The sequence below is a fragment of the Choloepus didactylus genome, chromosome 17, assembly GCF_015220235.1.
Source record: "Choloepus didactylus isolate mChoDid1 chromosome 17, mChoDid1.pri, whole genome shotgun sequence".
Lineage (NCBI taxonomy): Eukaryota > Metazoa > Chordata > Mammalia > Pilosa > Megalonychidae > Choloepus > Choloepus didactylus.
In genome coordinates, this window is record NC_051323.1 from 27,843,756 (window position 1) to 27,860,563 (window position 16,808).

The 16,808-nt window shown below is 36.8% G+C and overlaps 1 protein-coding gene across 6 annotated transcripts in view; it reads left to right on the forward strand.

Moving 5' to 3' along the window:
- The window catches only part of VPS54 (VPS54 subunit of GARP complex), a 152,413-nt gene that overhangs the window by 94,082 nt on the left and 41,523 nt on the right, over positions 1-16,808 (forward strand). For all 6 annotated transcript variants that reach the window (XR_005212355.1, XM_037806851.1, XM_037806852.1 and 3 more), the window contains 4 exons: positions 10,264-10,604; positions 13,266-13,395; positions 14,015-14,196; positions 14,678-14,790. Coding sequence is in view for 5 of the 6 variants with exons in the window: in XM_037806851.1 (XP_037662779.1) it covers positions 10,264-10,604; positions 13,266-13,395; positions 14,015-14,196; positions 14,678-14,790 (766 nt within the window). In the remaining variant the exon portion in view is untranslated. The remainder of the gene's footprint in view (positions 1-10,263; positions 10,605-13,265; positions 13,396-14,014; positions 14,197-14,677; positions 14,791-16,808) is intronic.

The following is a 16,808-nucleotide window of genomic DNA, read 5'->3' on the forward strand; positions in this document are numbered from 1 at the left end:
GAAGAGACTATTCAGTCCCAGGTGAGTGGACTTGGGAGCATTGTCAGTAATCAATTGACCATAGATCTAGGGTCTGTTTCTGAACTCTCAATTTGATTCCATTTATCAAGATGTCTATCTTTATGCCATTTTGAGCACTGTAGCTTTATAGTATACTTTAAAGTCAGGAAGCCTGAGTCCTCCAACTTCATACATCTTTTGCTTGATGTTTTTGGCTATTTGATGCAGCTCACCCTTTCAAATAAATTAGATAGTTAGCTTTTCCATTTCTACATAGTGGGCTGTTGGAATTTTGATTGGGATTGAATTGAATCTGGAGATCAATTTGGGTAGAATTGACATCTTAACACTTAGCCTTCTAATCCTTGAACACGGAATGTTCTTCTGTTTATTTATATCTTTTTAAATTTCTTTTAGCATGTTGTGTAGTTTTCTGAATATAGGTCCTTTACATCCTTGGTTAAGTTTATTCCTAGATATTTATTCTTTTAGTTGCTATTGTAAATGGAATTTTTTTCTTGATTTCCTCCTCAGATAGCTCATTACTAGTGATAAAAACACTACTGATTTTTGCTTGTTCATCTTGTATCCTGCCACTTTGTTGAGCTCATTTATTAGCTCTAGTAGCTTTGTTGTAGATTTTTTGGGACTTTCTAAATATAGGATCATGTCATCTGCAAATAGAGTTTTACTTCTTCCTTTCCATTTTAGAGGTGTTTTATTTCTTTACTTGCCTAATTGCTCTAGCGAGAATTTCTAGCACAATGTTGAGTAACAGGGGTAATACTGAGCATTCTTGTTTTGTTCTCAGTCTTAGAGGAAAAATTTTCAGTCTCTCACTGTCGAGTATGACGTTAGATATGGGTTTTTCATATATGTCCTTTATCAAGTTGAGGAAGTTTCCTTCAATACCTACTTTCAAAGTCTTTTTATCAAGAAAGGATGCTGGATTTTGTCAAGTGCCTTTTCTGCGTCAATCAAGATGATCATATGGTTTTTCCCTTTTGATTTGTTAATGTGGTGTATTACAATAAGTCGGTAGTCCCCAATGCTTGTGAGAATATCATTAATTCCCCAGGTAGGGAAATTTAATATTTCCACATTTTCCCCCAGTCCCAAAGAGGGGCTTTGCAAATACATTTTTATTCTCTGTCCAAATTACTCTGGGATGTATTGGGACTTCACATTAGCCTGTGCAGACCAACCAGATTTTGCTCCCTATTCAATGTTCCATATACTTATGGTGTTTGAATAAACTGACCATACAAGTTAACTCGTACAGTGTGTTACAAACTATATAGATTTTGCACCTAATAAACATCTCTTCCTTTGGTCTCACACAGAAGTTGAAGTTTTAAAAACACTGTCAATATTATCGTTTACTCTTTAGTCTGATTTACCTTAGTCCAAACCAAATCCATTTGGTTCATATCTCTAACTGAAGTCTGATCTCTTTTTCTGACTCTTTTAACATTTGTTTTATGGAGTAATGCTGACATTCATAGCTGCCAGACTCTGGCTCTGAGTCTCAGGTGTCACACAGATACTCAAAGTTCCAGGGATCAACCATGTTATAACCAAAGAGCTCAGCATCTCAGAATTTAGAAATAACCATTACAACTGATGAATAGATGTAACTGCTGGAAGAGCTTACAATCTAGGAACCTTTACAGTAAGCCTTCTCCTGATAACTTGTACTCTCAGGCTCAGGTCTCAGAGTTTGCATGTTATTGTTAGTCCATATTTACTGAGGCATTATAATATTTTTCTTTTCATTTCTGGTTCATTTCACCCAAAATACTGTCCTCAATGTCCATTCACCTCACAACTTCTTCTTGTAGCAGCTCAATGCTCCATTGTATTTATATACCACAGTTCGCCATTCTGTTATTCAGTCGGTATTCCCTTAGGCCATGTCCATTCACTACAGATCGTAACTACGGACATCATAAACCCACTGTGCAAACATCCATTCATGTCCCTGTCTTCTGTTCTTCTAAGTTAATACCCAGTAACCGAGTTGCAGGACCATATGGCAACCTCATGGTTAGCTTCCTGTGGAATCACCACACTGCTCTCCAGATGGGCTGCACCATTCTCCTTCCCCACCAATGGTGATTACATACATCCCTTTCTCCACATTTTCTCCAGCAACTTATCCCTCTGTTTATATTTTAGACAGTTTTATTCACACACCATACATTCCATCCTAAGTAAACAAATAATGGTTCCCTGTATAATCACATAGTTATGTATTCACAACCACTATCTATATAAGGATATTTCCATTTCTTCCACAAAGAAAGAAGAAGAAGTGAAAAAAATAGACACAAGAAAAAGAAAAAACAAATGGCAGCCAAAAAGCAACAAAAGAAAAGATTAAATTAAAATACAATACAATAAAAAAGTCAGACAACACCACCAATGCCAAGAATCCCATACCCCTCCCTTATATCCCCCTCTTTCAGGCATTTAGCTTTGATATATTGCCTTTGTTAGAATTAATGGAAGCATATTACGTTACTGTCCCAGTTTGCTGATGCTGCTGGAATGCAAAACACCAGAAATGGATTGGCTTTTATAAAAGGGGGGTTTATTTGGTTGCACAGGTACAGTCTTAAGGCCATAAAGTGTCTAAGGTAACACATCAAAAATCGGGTACCTTCACTGAAGGAAGGGCAGTGGCATCCGGAAAAGCTTTGTTAGCTGGGAAGGCATGTGGCTGGCATCTCCTTGCTCCCAGGTTATGTTTCAAAATGGCATTCTCCAAAATGTCTGCATCAGCTTCTAACAGCCATCTTCAAAATGTCTCTGTAAGCTGCAGCTAACTCTTTCAGCTCCTGTGCATTCTTCAAAGTGTCCCTCTTGGCTATAGGAAGCTCGCTCCTTCTGTCGGAGCTTATATAGTGCTCTAGTAAACTAATCTCACTGAATGGGCAGGACCACACCTCCATGGAAATTACCCAATCAGAGTTATCACCGACAGTTGAGTGGGTCATATCTCCATGGAAACACTCAAAGAATTACAATCTAATCAACACTAATACGTCTACCCACAGAAGATTGCATCAAAGATAATGGCGTTTTGGGGGACATAATACATTCAAACTGGCACAGTTACTGTTAACTGTAGACCAGTTTGCATTGATCGTATTTTTTTCCCAATACAACTTAATTTTTGACAGCTTACGAAGTTGACATTCATTTGTTCTCCCTTATGTAAAAACATATTTGTACATTTTATCGCTGTCATTGACCACTCTAGGTTTCACTGAGTTATACGGTCCCAGTCTTTATATTCCATCTTTACTTCCAGCTTCCCACATGCCCCTAACCTTCCTCTTTGAACCAGACTCACAGTCATCTTTGTTCAGTGTACTTACATTACTGTGTTACCATCACCCAATATTGTGCTGCAAACATCTCTCTCCTGTATTTTCCTATCTGTCTATAGTGCTCCCTTTAGTATTTCCTGTAGAGCAGGTATCTTAGTCGCAAACTCTCTCATTGTCTGTTTGTCCAAGAAATATTTTAAACTCTGCCTCATATTTGAAGGACAGTTTTGCTGGAATAGGATTCTTGGTTGGCAGTTTTTCTGTTTCAGTATCTTAAATATATCATGCCACTGCCTTCTTGCCTCCATGGTTTCTATTGAGAAATCTGCATATGGTCTTATTGAGCTTCCCTTGTATGTGACTCTGAAGAGTTTCTCTTGCGGCTTTCAGGATTCTGTCTTTGGCTTTGATGTTTGATAATCTGATTATTAAGTGTCTTGGCATAGGTTTATTTGGATCTGTTCTGTTTGGGGTACACTGTGCTTCTTGGATCTGTAATTTTATGTCTTTCATAAGAGATGGGAAATTTTCAGTAATTATTTCCTCCATTTTTGTTTCTGCCCCTTTTCCCTTCTCCTGGGACACCTATGACACGTACATTCATACGCTTCATGTTGTCATCCAAGTCCCTAAGTGGCTGCTCATATTTTTCCATTCTTTTCCCTATCTGCTCTTTTGTGTGTAGGATTTCAGATGTCCTGTCCTCCAGTTCGCGAATCTTTTCTTCTGCCTCTTCAAATCTGCTGTTGTATGTCTCCACTGTGTTTTTCATCTCTTGTTTTGTGCCTTTCATTCCCATAAGTTCTGCCAATTGTTTTTTCACACTTTCAAGTTCTTTCTTACGTTCTCCCAATGTCTTCTTTATATCTTTCATCTCTTTTGCCATATCTTCCCTCAACTCATTGATTTGATTTTTGAATTGATTTAGGAGGTTTGTTTGATTAATAATTAGTTGTTTCAATTCCTATATCTCAGTTGAAGTGTAAGTTTGTTCCTTTGGGCCATATCTTCATTTTTCCTAACGTTTCTCTTAATTTTTTGTTGTCTAGGTATCTGGTTTCCTTGATTACCCCAGTTAGATTTTCCCAGACCAAATGGGCCCAGCTCTTAGGAGGAAGGTGTAATCAGTATCACATTTCCCTCAGGAGCAGGTTGTCATACTTTCCTGTGAGGCCTCTAGACTCTGTACTTTTCCTCTCCTGCCCAGTGTGTGGCACTTGTCAGCCCACAGCTCCCCACTAGTGTAAAGAGGTGTGGTCCCTTTAATTCTCAGTGGACCCTGTTCTGGCTAGGGGCCAAGGGTGTCAGAAGCCAAGCTTAAGTTGTTTCTGGTTTTTTTTCCCCCTTACCCCAGGCCCTGGGGTCTGAATTCTCTGAGGGAGGCAGCAACTTGAGCTGGACCCTGCCCCCCTTTTCTTCAGAAAGATACACCCCCAGGGAGTTATCATCTACACTTGAATTCCTCCTTTGTCTCTCTGACTCTGTTAACTCTACCCTTGCCTGAGTTAGTGCTGAGAATTGATAATGTCTGAGGTTTTCTCTAATGAGCTGCTTACATTGAGAGAAAAAAAAAGGAAAAAGAAAGAAAGCCCCTTTTCAGAGCCAGTCCTCAGACCCCAGTTTTCCCACTCGACCGGAATTAGAACCTGGTCCTCTGTGCTTCTTTTCTTGGGACACAGCTGTTTTCCAGTATTCTAAGCTCAGCTGTCTCCAAAAGCCTATCCATTTTTTTCCATCAGCCTCACCTCCTCTCTGCAGGGAGAGACCTTAGAGTACTTTCCTGGTTGTTAGGGTTTATCTGTGCTTGTAGCTTGTATTCAGCTGTCCAGATTTGTTAATTAAAATTTCAGGTGGAGCTTGGTTGAGCTGCATTCCCTTTCTCCAGCAAGAACTGCTTTGTTCTCTTGCAACAAAGTTTTGCAGCTCAGCCTGCCGTACCGTGGGGATGGGCACCAGCTGCAGTTTTGCGGAGCTTTACTTAAAGTTTTTATGCTGCGATCTCAGCAATTCCAGCCATTCCAGGCTGTTGTATGATGTTGTCCTGACACAGATGTCCCCCAATAGTTGTTCCAGACTATTTACTAATTGTTCCTGGCTATTTACTAGTTGCTCTAGAGGACCAACTAAATTCCACACCTCTCTATTTCACCGTCTTGCCTGTCCTCGCGATTGGGTTGTTTTAAGACTCCTCTTTCACATTTGATTCATCCGTATTTCCCAGCCCAAACAGGGCCAGCTACCCATGCAGGAGGCGGGGACCAGATCCAAAGCCCTTGAAGAGGGTCAGGAAAGATTCAGAAAAGCCCCCCTTCCCGCCCCCCGCCTTTTTTTTCCTTCTGTCACCATGCTGCCCTTTCTGTTCTGCCCAGAAGATGGCACTCTTCAGATTCCTGTTCCCCTCAGCCCTATGAAGTCAGTTGTAATGGCTCTTTGCCAGTTCTGCTTCTGAAGCGGTTGAAAAAGTGGTGCCTGGTGGCCTCTGACCAAGAAGGGCTGAAACTGCAGGATCCTATGTTCTAACTTCTCTGGCAATATCTGGCTCAGTACTGGGCTCTGTCCCCCTCTGAACTTGGGATGGAGGACTCCCACAGCCATCTCAGTCTGCAGCTGTCCCCCAGGCAAACAGTGGGTCCCTTGAGGCTGGGGAATGAGCCCCAGGAGCCTCAGGTGGAATTACTCTCAGCTCTGATCAGTTTCTCAGTCTCTTCATCTGGTTACTTCCCTGGATTGTGTACTGAACTCCCTTGGTCTCCAAATCCCCAAAACAGTTGATTCAGACAGTTTCTGCCTGACTACTCACTGCTTTTGGGAGAGAAGTAGGCTCTGTCACTTCCTCCCTATTCCTCCATTTTGGAAGCTCAGTTCCCTTGTTTGATTTTGAGAGCTGGAAATCCCCCAAGCTCATGACCCCTGGAGCCCAAGCGCTTTATTTTTATTGAGTACTTTTTAAATAACTAAAATTGGAAACAACCCAGATGTATAACAGTATAGTAATAGCATGATGTACCTAGTTTGCTCTTTATCATGCAATATCATGAAAACAAGAATTTTTAATGATAGAAGAAATTACGTACATACGACATTAAGTGAAAAGACAACATGTAGACCTACTTATATAATGTCATCTCAGATATGTATTTTAAAATGTTTATCTATTCTTCATAGAACAAAGAGGTGGTCAGATTGTCCTTTGGGTAGTTATCTTTAAGTGGTGGGGTATATGTAATTTTAATTTTTTGTTCTTTTCTCTTTATCCTAAGTTTTCTATAAAGAAAAATGCTTCTTTCATAATTAGGAAGAAAAGTTGTTGTTTTTTTAATAGTGGTTACCATATAACTTTTTTTTTTTTTCCCTTAAGTAAATTTTATTTTATTGAATTATTCATAATATAATGCTATTCTAAAATTCCTAAAACTCAGATGAATAGGATAAAGAGCAGCATGTGATAAACAGATCATTAATAGACAACAGACAAAAAATATCAAATCTATATCAATAATTTTGTACTGGACTGAAATTCACAAAATATAAAAATAATCATTATAAAAAGTACAATTTTGAGGCATTCACAAAGTTGTGCAAGCATCACCACTACTTCCAAAACCCTTTCAAGACCCCCAAAGGAGACTCTCTACTAACTAAGATGTCATTCCTTATTCCCTTTTCTCAAGTGCCTGACAACCCATAATCTGCTTTCTCTCTCTCTGGATTTAACTATTCTGTATTTTTCATAGAATTGAATCATAAAATGTATGATCTTTCTCATCTGCCTTTTTTCACCCAGCATAATTTCAGAGTTACCATATAACTTTTAATAAATTATTTGAAACTTATTTAACTTAATCAGCATTAACTTACCATCCTATATTCTTGTATTGATTTCTCAAAAACAAAGGATATTCCTGATGTCATTTTAATATTAAAGTAAATTATATTTTTAAAAGAAATTAAAGCTTAAAATCTCAGCCAGCATATTTCAATACTATATTTAGTTTAAATGGAAAGAATAAAAAAGGTTAGGGATTGAAATTTTCATATTTGAATGATTATTAATGACATAGGAGTCTATATTGATGTTAATTGCATTCTGAATTTTTATTACAATTTTTTGTTTTCTGTATCCCATAGATTAGGCTGATTTGTTTAGCTAAAAAAGAGAATAATCCTTAATGCAGCTTACATTCTTTTCAGGCAATTTACAGTTCTTAACTTTTCATTTTCGACTTACCTGACTTGCGGGCTTTGGCCTCTCCCAGGGGTGCCCAGCTCCTGCATGTCATCTCGGGGGCTTGCAGCAGAGTCTCCTGCTGGTGGCTGCTCTTCATGGGACCTCATGTGGGAGGGAGTCTGCAGGCTCCCTGGGATCCAGAGGCCAGGCAGGAGTGCAAGGGCAGGCCAGCTGCTGAGTCCGTTGGTACTGGTGAGGAGCAGCTCAGAAGATAAAATAGCAGTCCACTTCATAAACTGTGATAGTGAAACGTTAACAACCAAAGGAAAAGTTGGTTTACTCTCTGCTAGGTGTTGTGGTTGAAAATAATGTAGATATCAATAGTTTGGGTGCATGTGCTGTAATCTTGGTCTGTTCTACCTGTCACCTCGTCTTTGAAGAACACATATTTGAGAAGGTACAAGCAATCACTGATGAGGAGAATGACATATTGATCTGGCCTATGAACTAACAGATGCATCACAGATGGGCTGCCAAATCTGTTTGAAAGTCTGCGGATAATAAGACTATTCAAATACCTAACCCAGTGGCCAATGCCAGACAATCCATTGATATGGGCAAGAACTCCTAAGCGAAAATAAATAGGAGTAGTTTCATGAAATTTTACTTGTTTTTATAATTGTTTCTTAATGTAATTAAATGAGAGCATGAATGAATGGATTTAATATTATAACAGCAAAGAAGGCCTAAGAGAACACCTGATCCACTTTATATGGGAAGTTTTTTATTGAATCAGTCAAGATGTTGTCAGTTAAAAGTGATAAAATATTCTAGTCAAACTAATTGCAACTATAAAAGATATATTGGTGCAAGTAACTAAAACTAGTCTAAGAGTAGGATGGGCTTCCGGCATGGTTTGATCTTGGCTCTCCAGCTCAGTTTCTCTGTTATTAATTTATTTCTGTCTTTCTTTTTGTGTTAGTTTTATCTTTAGACTGATTAAGCTCAAGGTAGCCAAATGCCTACAACAGTCCCAGATCTGCCACATCTTTATGCTACACCACCTAGAACAAGAAAGTTTTTCTTTGCCAGGTATCAAATGAAATTCCTCAGCTTCAATTGGATTGAACCAATTTAAGTCACAGGCCCAATCACTGTAGTCAGGAAAATGCCATATACTGATTGGTTTAGGTCTGGATTATTTTCTCATCTCTGGACTGATTGCAGAGGTAAGGAGGTTGTAAATACACTGAGTGGGCTACTAAGGACCATATATGAAGCTGGAAGGTAGGCTGACTTCCACCCAAATTGCCCATCATCGTGGTTTCATAATAAGAAAAAAAAAAAATTAAGAAAGAAAACGAGTAATACAGAAAAGATGAACAAAGGCACAGTAAAGATGGGGCAGGCAGACACATCAGTGTTTAAGACATTAGTGGATATTAAAAGCAGCAGTGGTGGAAGGTAGCAGGCATCAAATCTGGACAATAGAGAAGTTAGAAATCAATGAAGAAAGAAAAAATACAGTATCCATAAATACTTAAAAATGTAGCCCTTGAAGGCACAGAATCTCTACATGGGTTCAGATTGTCTTAAGCAATTAAGGGGATTTATTAGCTCTTATAACTGAACAATATCCAGAGGTAAGTTGGCATTTAGGTGCTTGACGGAGAGGTATATAATGTTATTTATCCTTGGCTTTGTTTCTATATAGTTCTCTCATTCTGTTTTCCATGTATCTCCTTTAGCTTTAAGTTTAGGCCATGGTGTTCCATGTGCTGATTGGACTAGCTTAGACCCTCGCTTTGTCTTTGAAAACCTGAAGTTAGAATCTGCTTCTCTAGAGCCCTGTAGGTTCCAAAAGAGCAATCAAGGGCTTTGAGGAAAGGGCCAACAAATTTTAAGACTACAACCATGAATATTAAAGTAGGTAAATAACTCCTTATTTCTACATAATTTATGTAAATTTGCTCTGCATTTAGCTTTCATTATTTATTGAGCACCTCCTGTATGCCAGATACTGTTCTAGGCTTTATGATTTCGGTCTCTCTCATGGAGCTTACATTCTAGTGGAAGAAGACCTAGGATAAACAGATTTTATATAGTAATAAGTGTTATTTTAAAAACTGGGTAACGGAATAGAATTGTGGGCAGGGGGCAGTCAGGAAAGACCTCTTAGACAAGGTGACATTTGTGCTTAGAACCTGAGTGATGAGAAAGAACCATGTATGCAGCAATCAAGAGGATAAACATTCTGAACAAAGGAAACAGCAAAAGCGCTGACATGGAAACAGTCTTGGAATGTTAGAACAGAAAGAGAACCAGAATACTTGGAGAGTAGTGAATGAGTGAGGATAGAAGGGTAGGCAAGGACTAGGCATGGTAAAGAATATGGATTTTCTTTCTTAAACAGGCGCATCAACAAATATGGGTGTCTAAAAGGCTAGGTAAGTCATGTTTAGTGTAACCTGTTTAAGTCTTTAGAGAAATGCACAATGTACTTTAGGGAGATTGCCATTTTAAAAAATCAATTAAAGTATAGGAACTCTATTCCTAAGCTTTAATGAATCTATTTCTCCTGAGCAGTCCATTTTCACAAGTCACCTTTACTGTAAATAAAATTGATAGAAATTCTGATATACATGACTTTGACTTATTTATGATCATAAGATACCCAAAAATATACGAACAGAATTCACTTTGGGAAACTTTAGGTGCAAGATGTTTTAAATCCATTAAAAATGCATTGTTTTCTTCTAGGCAACATTAAATACCATTCATAGTGTTGTTCTCTCAGTTCTGGACAAAAACCAAAGGACTAGGGAATTGGAAGAGATTTCACAACAGAAGAATGCTGCAAAAGACAATTCGTTGGACACAGAAGTTGCTTATTTAATCCATGAAGGCATGTTTATAAGTGATGCATTCAGTGAGGGTGAATTAACACCTGTAGCAGTTGACACCACCTCTCAAAGAAATGCATCTCCAGATAGTGAGCCCTGCAGCAGTGATTCGGTATCTGAACCAGAATGTACTACTGATTCTTCATCAAGCAAAGAGCAGACATCATCATCTGTTACTCCAGGTGGTGTAGATATTATGTGAGTATGGTGGCTACTGCCAAATTCGTTGATGAGATTTTGAGTCATCTTATTAATAGTTTCAAAATAGAGTTCGGAAACAGACCCACACCTATATGAATATGGCACTACAGCACAGAGGCACTGCAGGATACAGAGAAGCAATGTTTAGTAGTCCCATATCACTTTAATCCATTCAGAGGTTGAGCTATTTTGAAGCTTGGCTTCAGTTCCTGCAGGGATTGGTGTATTTAACTAGTCACCCTTACTTCTAAGTTGTTGCCCTTCAGAGCACCAGCCCAAAGCCTTGGAAATTTAATAAGTTGCCCTCTGAATTCCATTTTTTGTTTCTCTAGTCCATCACAAGTTTTGTTCAGGTTTTCAGCCTCCCATCATTCTCTTCTGAAATTAACAGTTGCCCAGAGATGTGAGCCTTTGTGCCCCACTCACGTCTCTGGGTTTTATTCTTCCTCTGAATCTTAGCTCTGTAATTCATCACTGCCTTGTTAGTTCTCTATTAACCTTCACTAAATTTGTTTATATTTTGTCCTTCCTTTCTTTTTAAGAGCACAACCCAGAATTTGCACCCATTATTTCAGCCAACATCCCAGTGGGCAGAATTTTGTCACATGACTATAAATAGATGTAAGGGGGCTTGAGAAATAGTCTTTAGTTTGTTGACCATTTACCCAAATAAAACAATTATCATAGCAGAAGAGAGAACAGATGTTGAGAGATAGGTAACTCTCCCCCATATTATTTATGATTTTTTTTAAACCAAATGCAGTCTTATAGTTTTTATACCTTCCCTCCCACCTCCCCTGTGGTTCACTGTACACTTTGAAGCTTCTCTGGCTTTCCACAATCACATGCTCCCACAGCTGATAATATACGTTCTGTAGATGGTTCCTCCTATGTTCCATAGGCACCTTAATGTCTGGGAATTACCCAGCCCAAAGGGCAGTGGATTAATAGAGTATACTTATACATGTGGCCCTAACTAATTCTTTCATATGAGGCCTCTGGTTATTCCTTTATCAAGTGATTTTGTAATATATTGTTATGTCACTGATACTGGACATGTAAAAATGGTATTTGACATTTCATCTTTGTTAGTAGATTTTCCCTATATTCTCACATTGTCAAAATAATTTACAGTTTTATAAGTTTATTGCAATGCAAATGTGTGGGTACAAAGGAGTAAATACTTTACCAGGCAGGAAATAAGAAGTTTGGAGGTTGTTTTTGTTTTTGTTTTTGTTTTCCTGTTGAGTTGAAACTTAGAGATACAACTAGACTTTAAAGATAAAAAAAACTTAAAAAAATCAAAATTCCAAATAAATAAATGCCTTTTAAAAAAATACTAATATCCCAGCTTTTTGGATTGTCACCTTCTTTTATAAGAGTTGAACTGTTTTTATTTGCTATTTTCTGTTTATATCTTTGTGAATTGGTAGCATATTGCCAAGAGTTCCAAGCCCCTAATCATTCTGTTTTATGGGAAGAAATTTTAAAAATTCTTCAGAAAATAAAACTGCTTTAATAATAAATTTGAGCTTTGAAATTTAAGCAGACATTTTTGTAGGAGCTGGTATTGAAACAGCATTGGGCTGTTTACACAGAAGAAAAATGATGGAGCAGAGGAAGTTTAGCAGAGTAGAGATAGTATTAGACTGGTTCTGAGTGCTAATCATGCCTTCTTAACCTTGTGATCTTGGGTAGGTCACTTAAACTTTCTAAAATTCAGTGTCTTCATCTGTAAAGTAAGTAATTATCTATCTGTTTCTGAGTGTGAAAACCAAACAAGATAATGTTACTGGGGGTACTTTTAAAATATTAAGTCCTCTATTTAAAAATATTAATAAATTAATTTGGCTATATTATAATTTTGAATGATAACAGATAACTTTCTTTAATACCTTAACTCAGTAATATCTTTGAAAATTATTTTAATTCAACCAAAAGGGAGCGATAATAATATTTAAGGCACTTAACCTGGCTCACAGTAACACCAAACTGAACTATTGGCATGAAGTCAGTGGTCTTTATACATACTCGAGGGGAAAAATGGATAAAGAAAGAAAATCTTACATTTCTTCCTCAAAATTGGAAAAAGTGCGTTACACATTACAAATGCTCCTGTTCAATTGTAAGTTCCTTTAGTGCAGCAACCTATTGTATTCCCTCTGATGCCTCGACTTAAACACAATAAATGTTCAGTAAATATTAGTTCAGTTGAACTGAATATTAATTAATAATTATAAGTAAAAAGAGGGCCTGTCTGTCAGGAAATAACATTCCTTCCTCCTTCCCGCTTTCACTGTGTCATCCTGGGTACCTGTGCATAACTCCTCCCTTCTGCCATTACCACCCTGTACCTAAACTAGAATTGTTTTGCTGCTCTTTTTGTAAAATTTCCAATAAGAATCTGAACTGTCTTTAAAATAAATATGGCAGAGAGAGAAAAGTATTCTTATGTAAGTTTAGGATAATATATATTTGTATTATCTGAGAATGTTTAAGTGATTCTTTATCACAGAAACTATAAAGTATTTGATACATCCCAGAATTTTTATCTTAAATATGAATTTTACAGCTTTCTGTTTTTTTATTGATTTGTCACCTCTGGAGAACAATGTGTTCGTGATTTTCTTTGATTAAATCTCATTTTATCATTTTCAGGGTCAGTGAGGACATGAAATTAACTGACTTAGAGCTAGGAAAGCTGGCAAATAGTATCCAGGAGCTTTTGTATAGTGCCTCAGATATATGCCATGATCGAGCTGTCAGATTTCTCATGTCAAGAGCAAAGGTTAGTTATTTTGATAAAGCTTTAGATATTTTATATTTCATACACAGTATGCTTATTTTGAAGAAATGGAACTATATATTTGCTTGTGTCCCTATGTTCCCCATAATGTATATTATATTTTTAACATTTAATAAAGTTAATGGTATTGCTGGTGTGGTCTGTTAGGGGGCTGTGGAGATGTAAAATAACCCTAATGAAAGTAGTAGAAAAATTATTAAAGTATTTCTTTCAAATAAATCATTAAAGAACTTATTTTAAAATATAATGCCTTAACAATTAATTTGAAACATGAATACACTATTATATACATAGCTGTATATATATTTATTGTATATAGATGTATATATACTTATTAAGTTAAATTCCAATATTGTAAAAATTTTATAGTATGAACTGATTTCATATGAATTACGGTATTTATTTTAAAGGGATCAGACTCAAATTTAGATATCTTAAGTTTTTATATTCAATTTCTGGTGCCAAAGTATTGGAAAATTTCATTAAAAATGATTTAAAAATAATAATTTAGGTTAAACTTGTTAAACTATTATTGGTTTTTAATCCATGCTTGATGTTATACTAACCCTGATGTGATTTTTGTGTTATCTTTAAAACTTAGGATGGTTTTCTTGAGAAGCTAAATTCTACAGAATTCATAACACTTTCTAGATTAATAGAAGCCTTCATTTTAGACACTGAACAGATCTGTGGAAGAAAAAGCATGTCATTACTTGGAGCACTTCAGAGTCAAGCTAATAAATTTGTAAATAGGTTTCATGAAGAGAGAAAAACCAAGCTCAGGTATCACTATGTCCATTCTACAATTGTTTGCCTTTTCTTCACAAAACACAGTTATATGTGAAAGAAGAAGCTTAATTAATTGACCAACCAGAAAGTCCTGATAAATTATTTTCTTTTTAACTAAAGGCAGATTATGAAATTAAAATCACATTTCTTGACTTTTGAAAAGTGGGGTTAGAATATTTATTTCCATTAAAGTACTTATTAGGGTGATCCTCAGTAGGTTGAATTTTCCTTTCCCACTCAATGTGAAGTTAAAGTATGTTTTTCCAGTCTTTTTTGGTTAGGCTAAGATATATAAAAAGGAAAATAGTTTCTTAAAGTATTCATACTGTTTATGAATGATCTCAGTTTATTAGGGTGTTCAGTACTTTAAAAAGTCTTAAGTACTCACCTCTTTTTCCTTGTCTTTTCAATACCCATGGAGAATGGCATTGAAAATTATTTAAGTTTACATTCCTTTCTTTTTACTTTTGAATAGCCTCCTGTTAGACAATGAACGCTGGAAGCAAGCTGATGTTCCTGCAGAATTTCAAGATCTTGTTGATTCTATAGCTGATGGAAAAATTGCTTTACCTGAAAAAAAATCAGGGGGTATGTGTATTCTTTAACACATTCTCTTCCAATTTTATATTATGTTTATTAATTTCATATGAATTTTTAATATTTCTTTAATTGGCAATGCCTCTTGAAAAACCTAGAACTAATTCTCCCAGCTCAGTTAGTATAGTTGATGGGAAGTATTTATGGTAATTTATAATAATAATTGCAAATATTTATTGAATATTAACCATGTGCTTTACATGCATTACCTCATTTTATCCTTACAACCACCTATGAGGAAGTCACGGCCCAAGAGGGCTTTTGCAGCCAAAGGACTAAAGATAGCATCGGACACATTCTGAGACATGCGCTTTTATTTGGGGACTTATCTACAGGGTGGGAAGTCAGTCATGTTACCCTGAATTCAGGAGCTGCTCTGAATGGCGGTGGATTCAGAGCTCAGCATGAAGATACTCCATAAAAGCAGAGGGTGCCAGGGAGTGGTTTATAAGGGTTGGGACAAAGACATTTAAATGGGTATGAGAGGAGCGGGGGTCTTGTGACATAGGGAGGGATTGATTGTAGTCAGCAGGGAAGAGGGGAGGATTATCGATTATCTTGCAGATGATAGTACCTCAGGGAGTTTCAGGGAGGCAAGCTATAGATTATATTTAGCACTGGGGCCTGATTTTACAAGGAGAGTAGGTGAAACCTTAACTGTCCTAGGTCAAGCAAGCTGCTGTGTGCAGTCTTTAAGGCACCTGGGGAAGGCCCTGTGCCGGGGCTCCCACGGGAAGGTATTATTATTAACCTGTTTAACAGTGAGGAGACTTGAAGCTTAGAGGGTATTTAAGGAATTTTCACCAAAATCACAAATGATGAGCTGGAATTTGAAACCAGCTTTATGTAATTTCATAGCTTTGTTCTTAACCACTGTACCATATCGTTGCGTTTCGAGACATGCATTCATTTAGTGAATACTCATAAGCTCCCCCTATGAGCTAAAGAACAAAACCAAAATATGTAGTAGCAATCACAAATATGTAATAGTGATATGGTAGAGAAACCAAAATGAAAAAAACCTTAGAGAAAAAGAACTATGAGAAGGAAGGGCCTGAGAAGTAGGTAGAAGTCCAGAAGAAAATAGAAGTAAAAAAATTAGAGTTTCAGGGAAAGACTGCCATTGCTGTTGGTATCAAATATAGGTTGGGTTTCATATGAAAAGGTTGCAATGACTGAGAGATGTTTTTGTATACCTGTTAAAGTATAGTCATATTATAATAATGTAAATTGATTTACAACACATCCTGAAGTACCAGCTTTGAAATTCTTGATATTTTTAATAGAGGGGCCAGTTGTATTATTTCAAATTTTATGCATTTAATGAAAATGTAATACTTTTATACATAGAAATATTTTTAAATTGTATAATTTACATTTACACAACATGCAACTGCACTATAAGAGAAAGGCTTTGTAAAAATACAGATAGTGGCCATTAGTTTGACAGGTAAGAGCTCGTTTACCATTTTAGTAATTCAGTGGAGTGATTCAGAGTCAGATTACAGTACATTGCCAAGTAATTGAAAGGTGAGGTTGACAAGTGTAGCCTACCTTTTCAATAAGTTTGACTGTAAGGGGAAAAGTGAGTAATAAAGTGATAGCAGTGAGATAGAAATTAAATTGATTGTTACTTTAATCAAGTCAGAGAGTTGAGAAAAGTTTTTTTGAGGTAGGAGAAACTGACATACATTTTTATGCTTAACAGAAACAGGAAGAAAAGTTGATATAGGATAGGAGTGAGAGAGGGTGATTTGAGGCACAAAGTCCCCAGAATTGAATCCAGAATTCAAGAGAAAGGTTGCCTCTTCTGCCCCTGTGTCAAGAGGGAATTGAAGGAATGAAGTAAACTTCTGTTACCTAGTGACCATTTTTAGTAGATAGCAGTGTTGAGTGGTGATTACAGTTTTTTAAAGTGATTGTATGATATTAGCAATACAAAAGCATTCAATTAGCAAAAGCTGGGAAAAAAAAAAAACACTCTGACCATGCTAAATCACTGGTTAAAA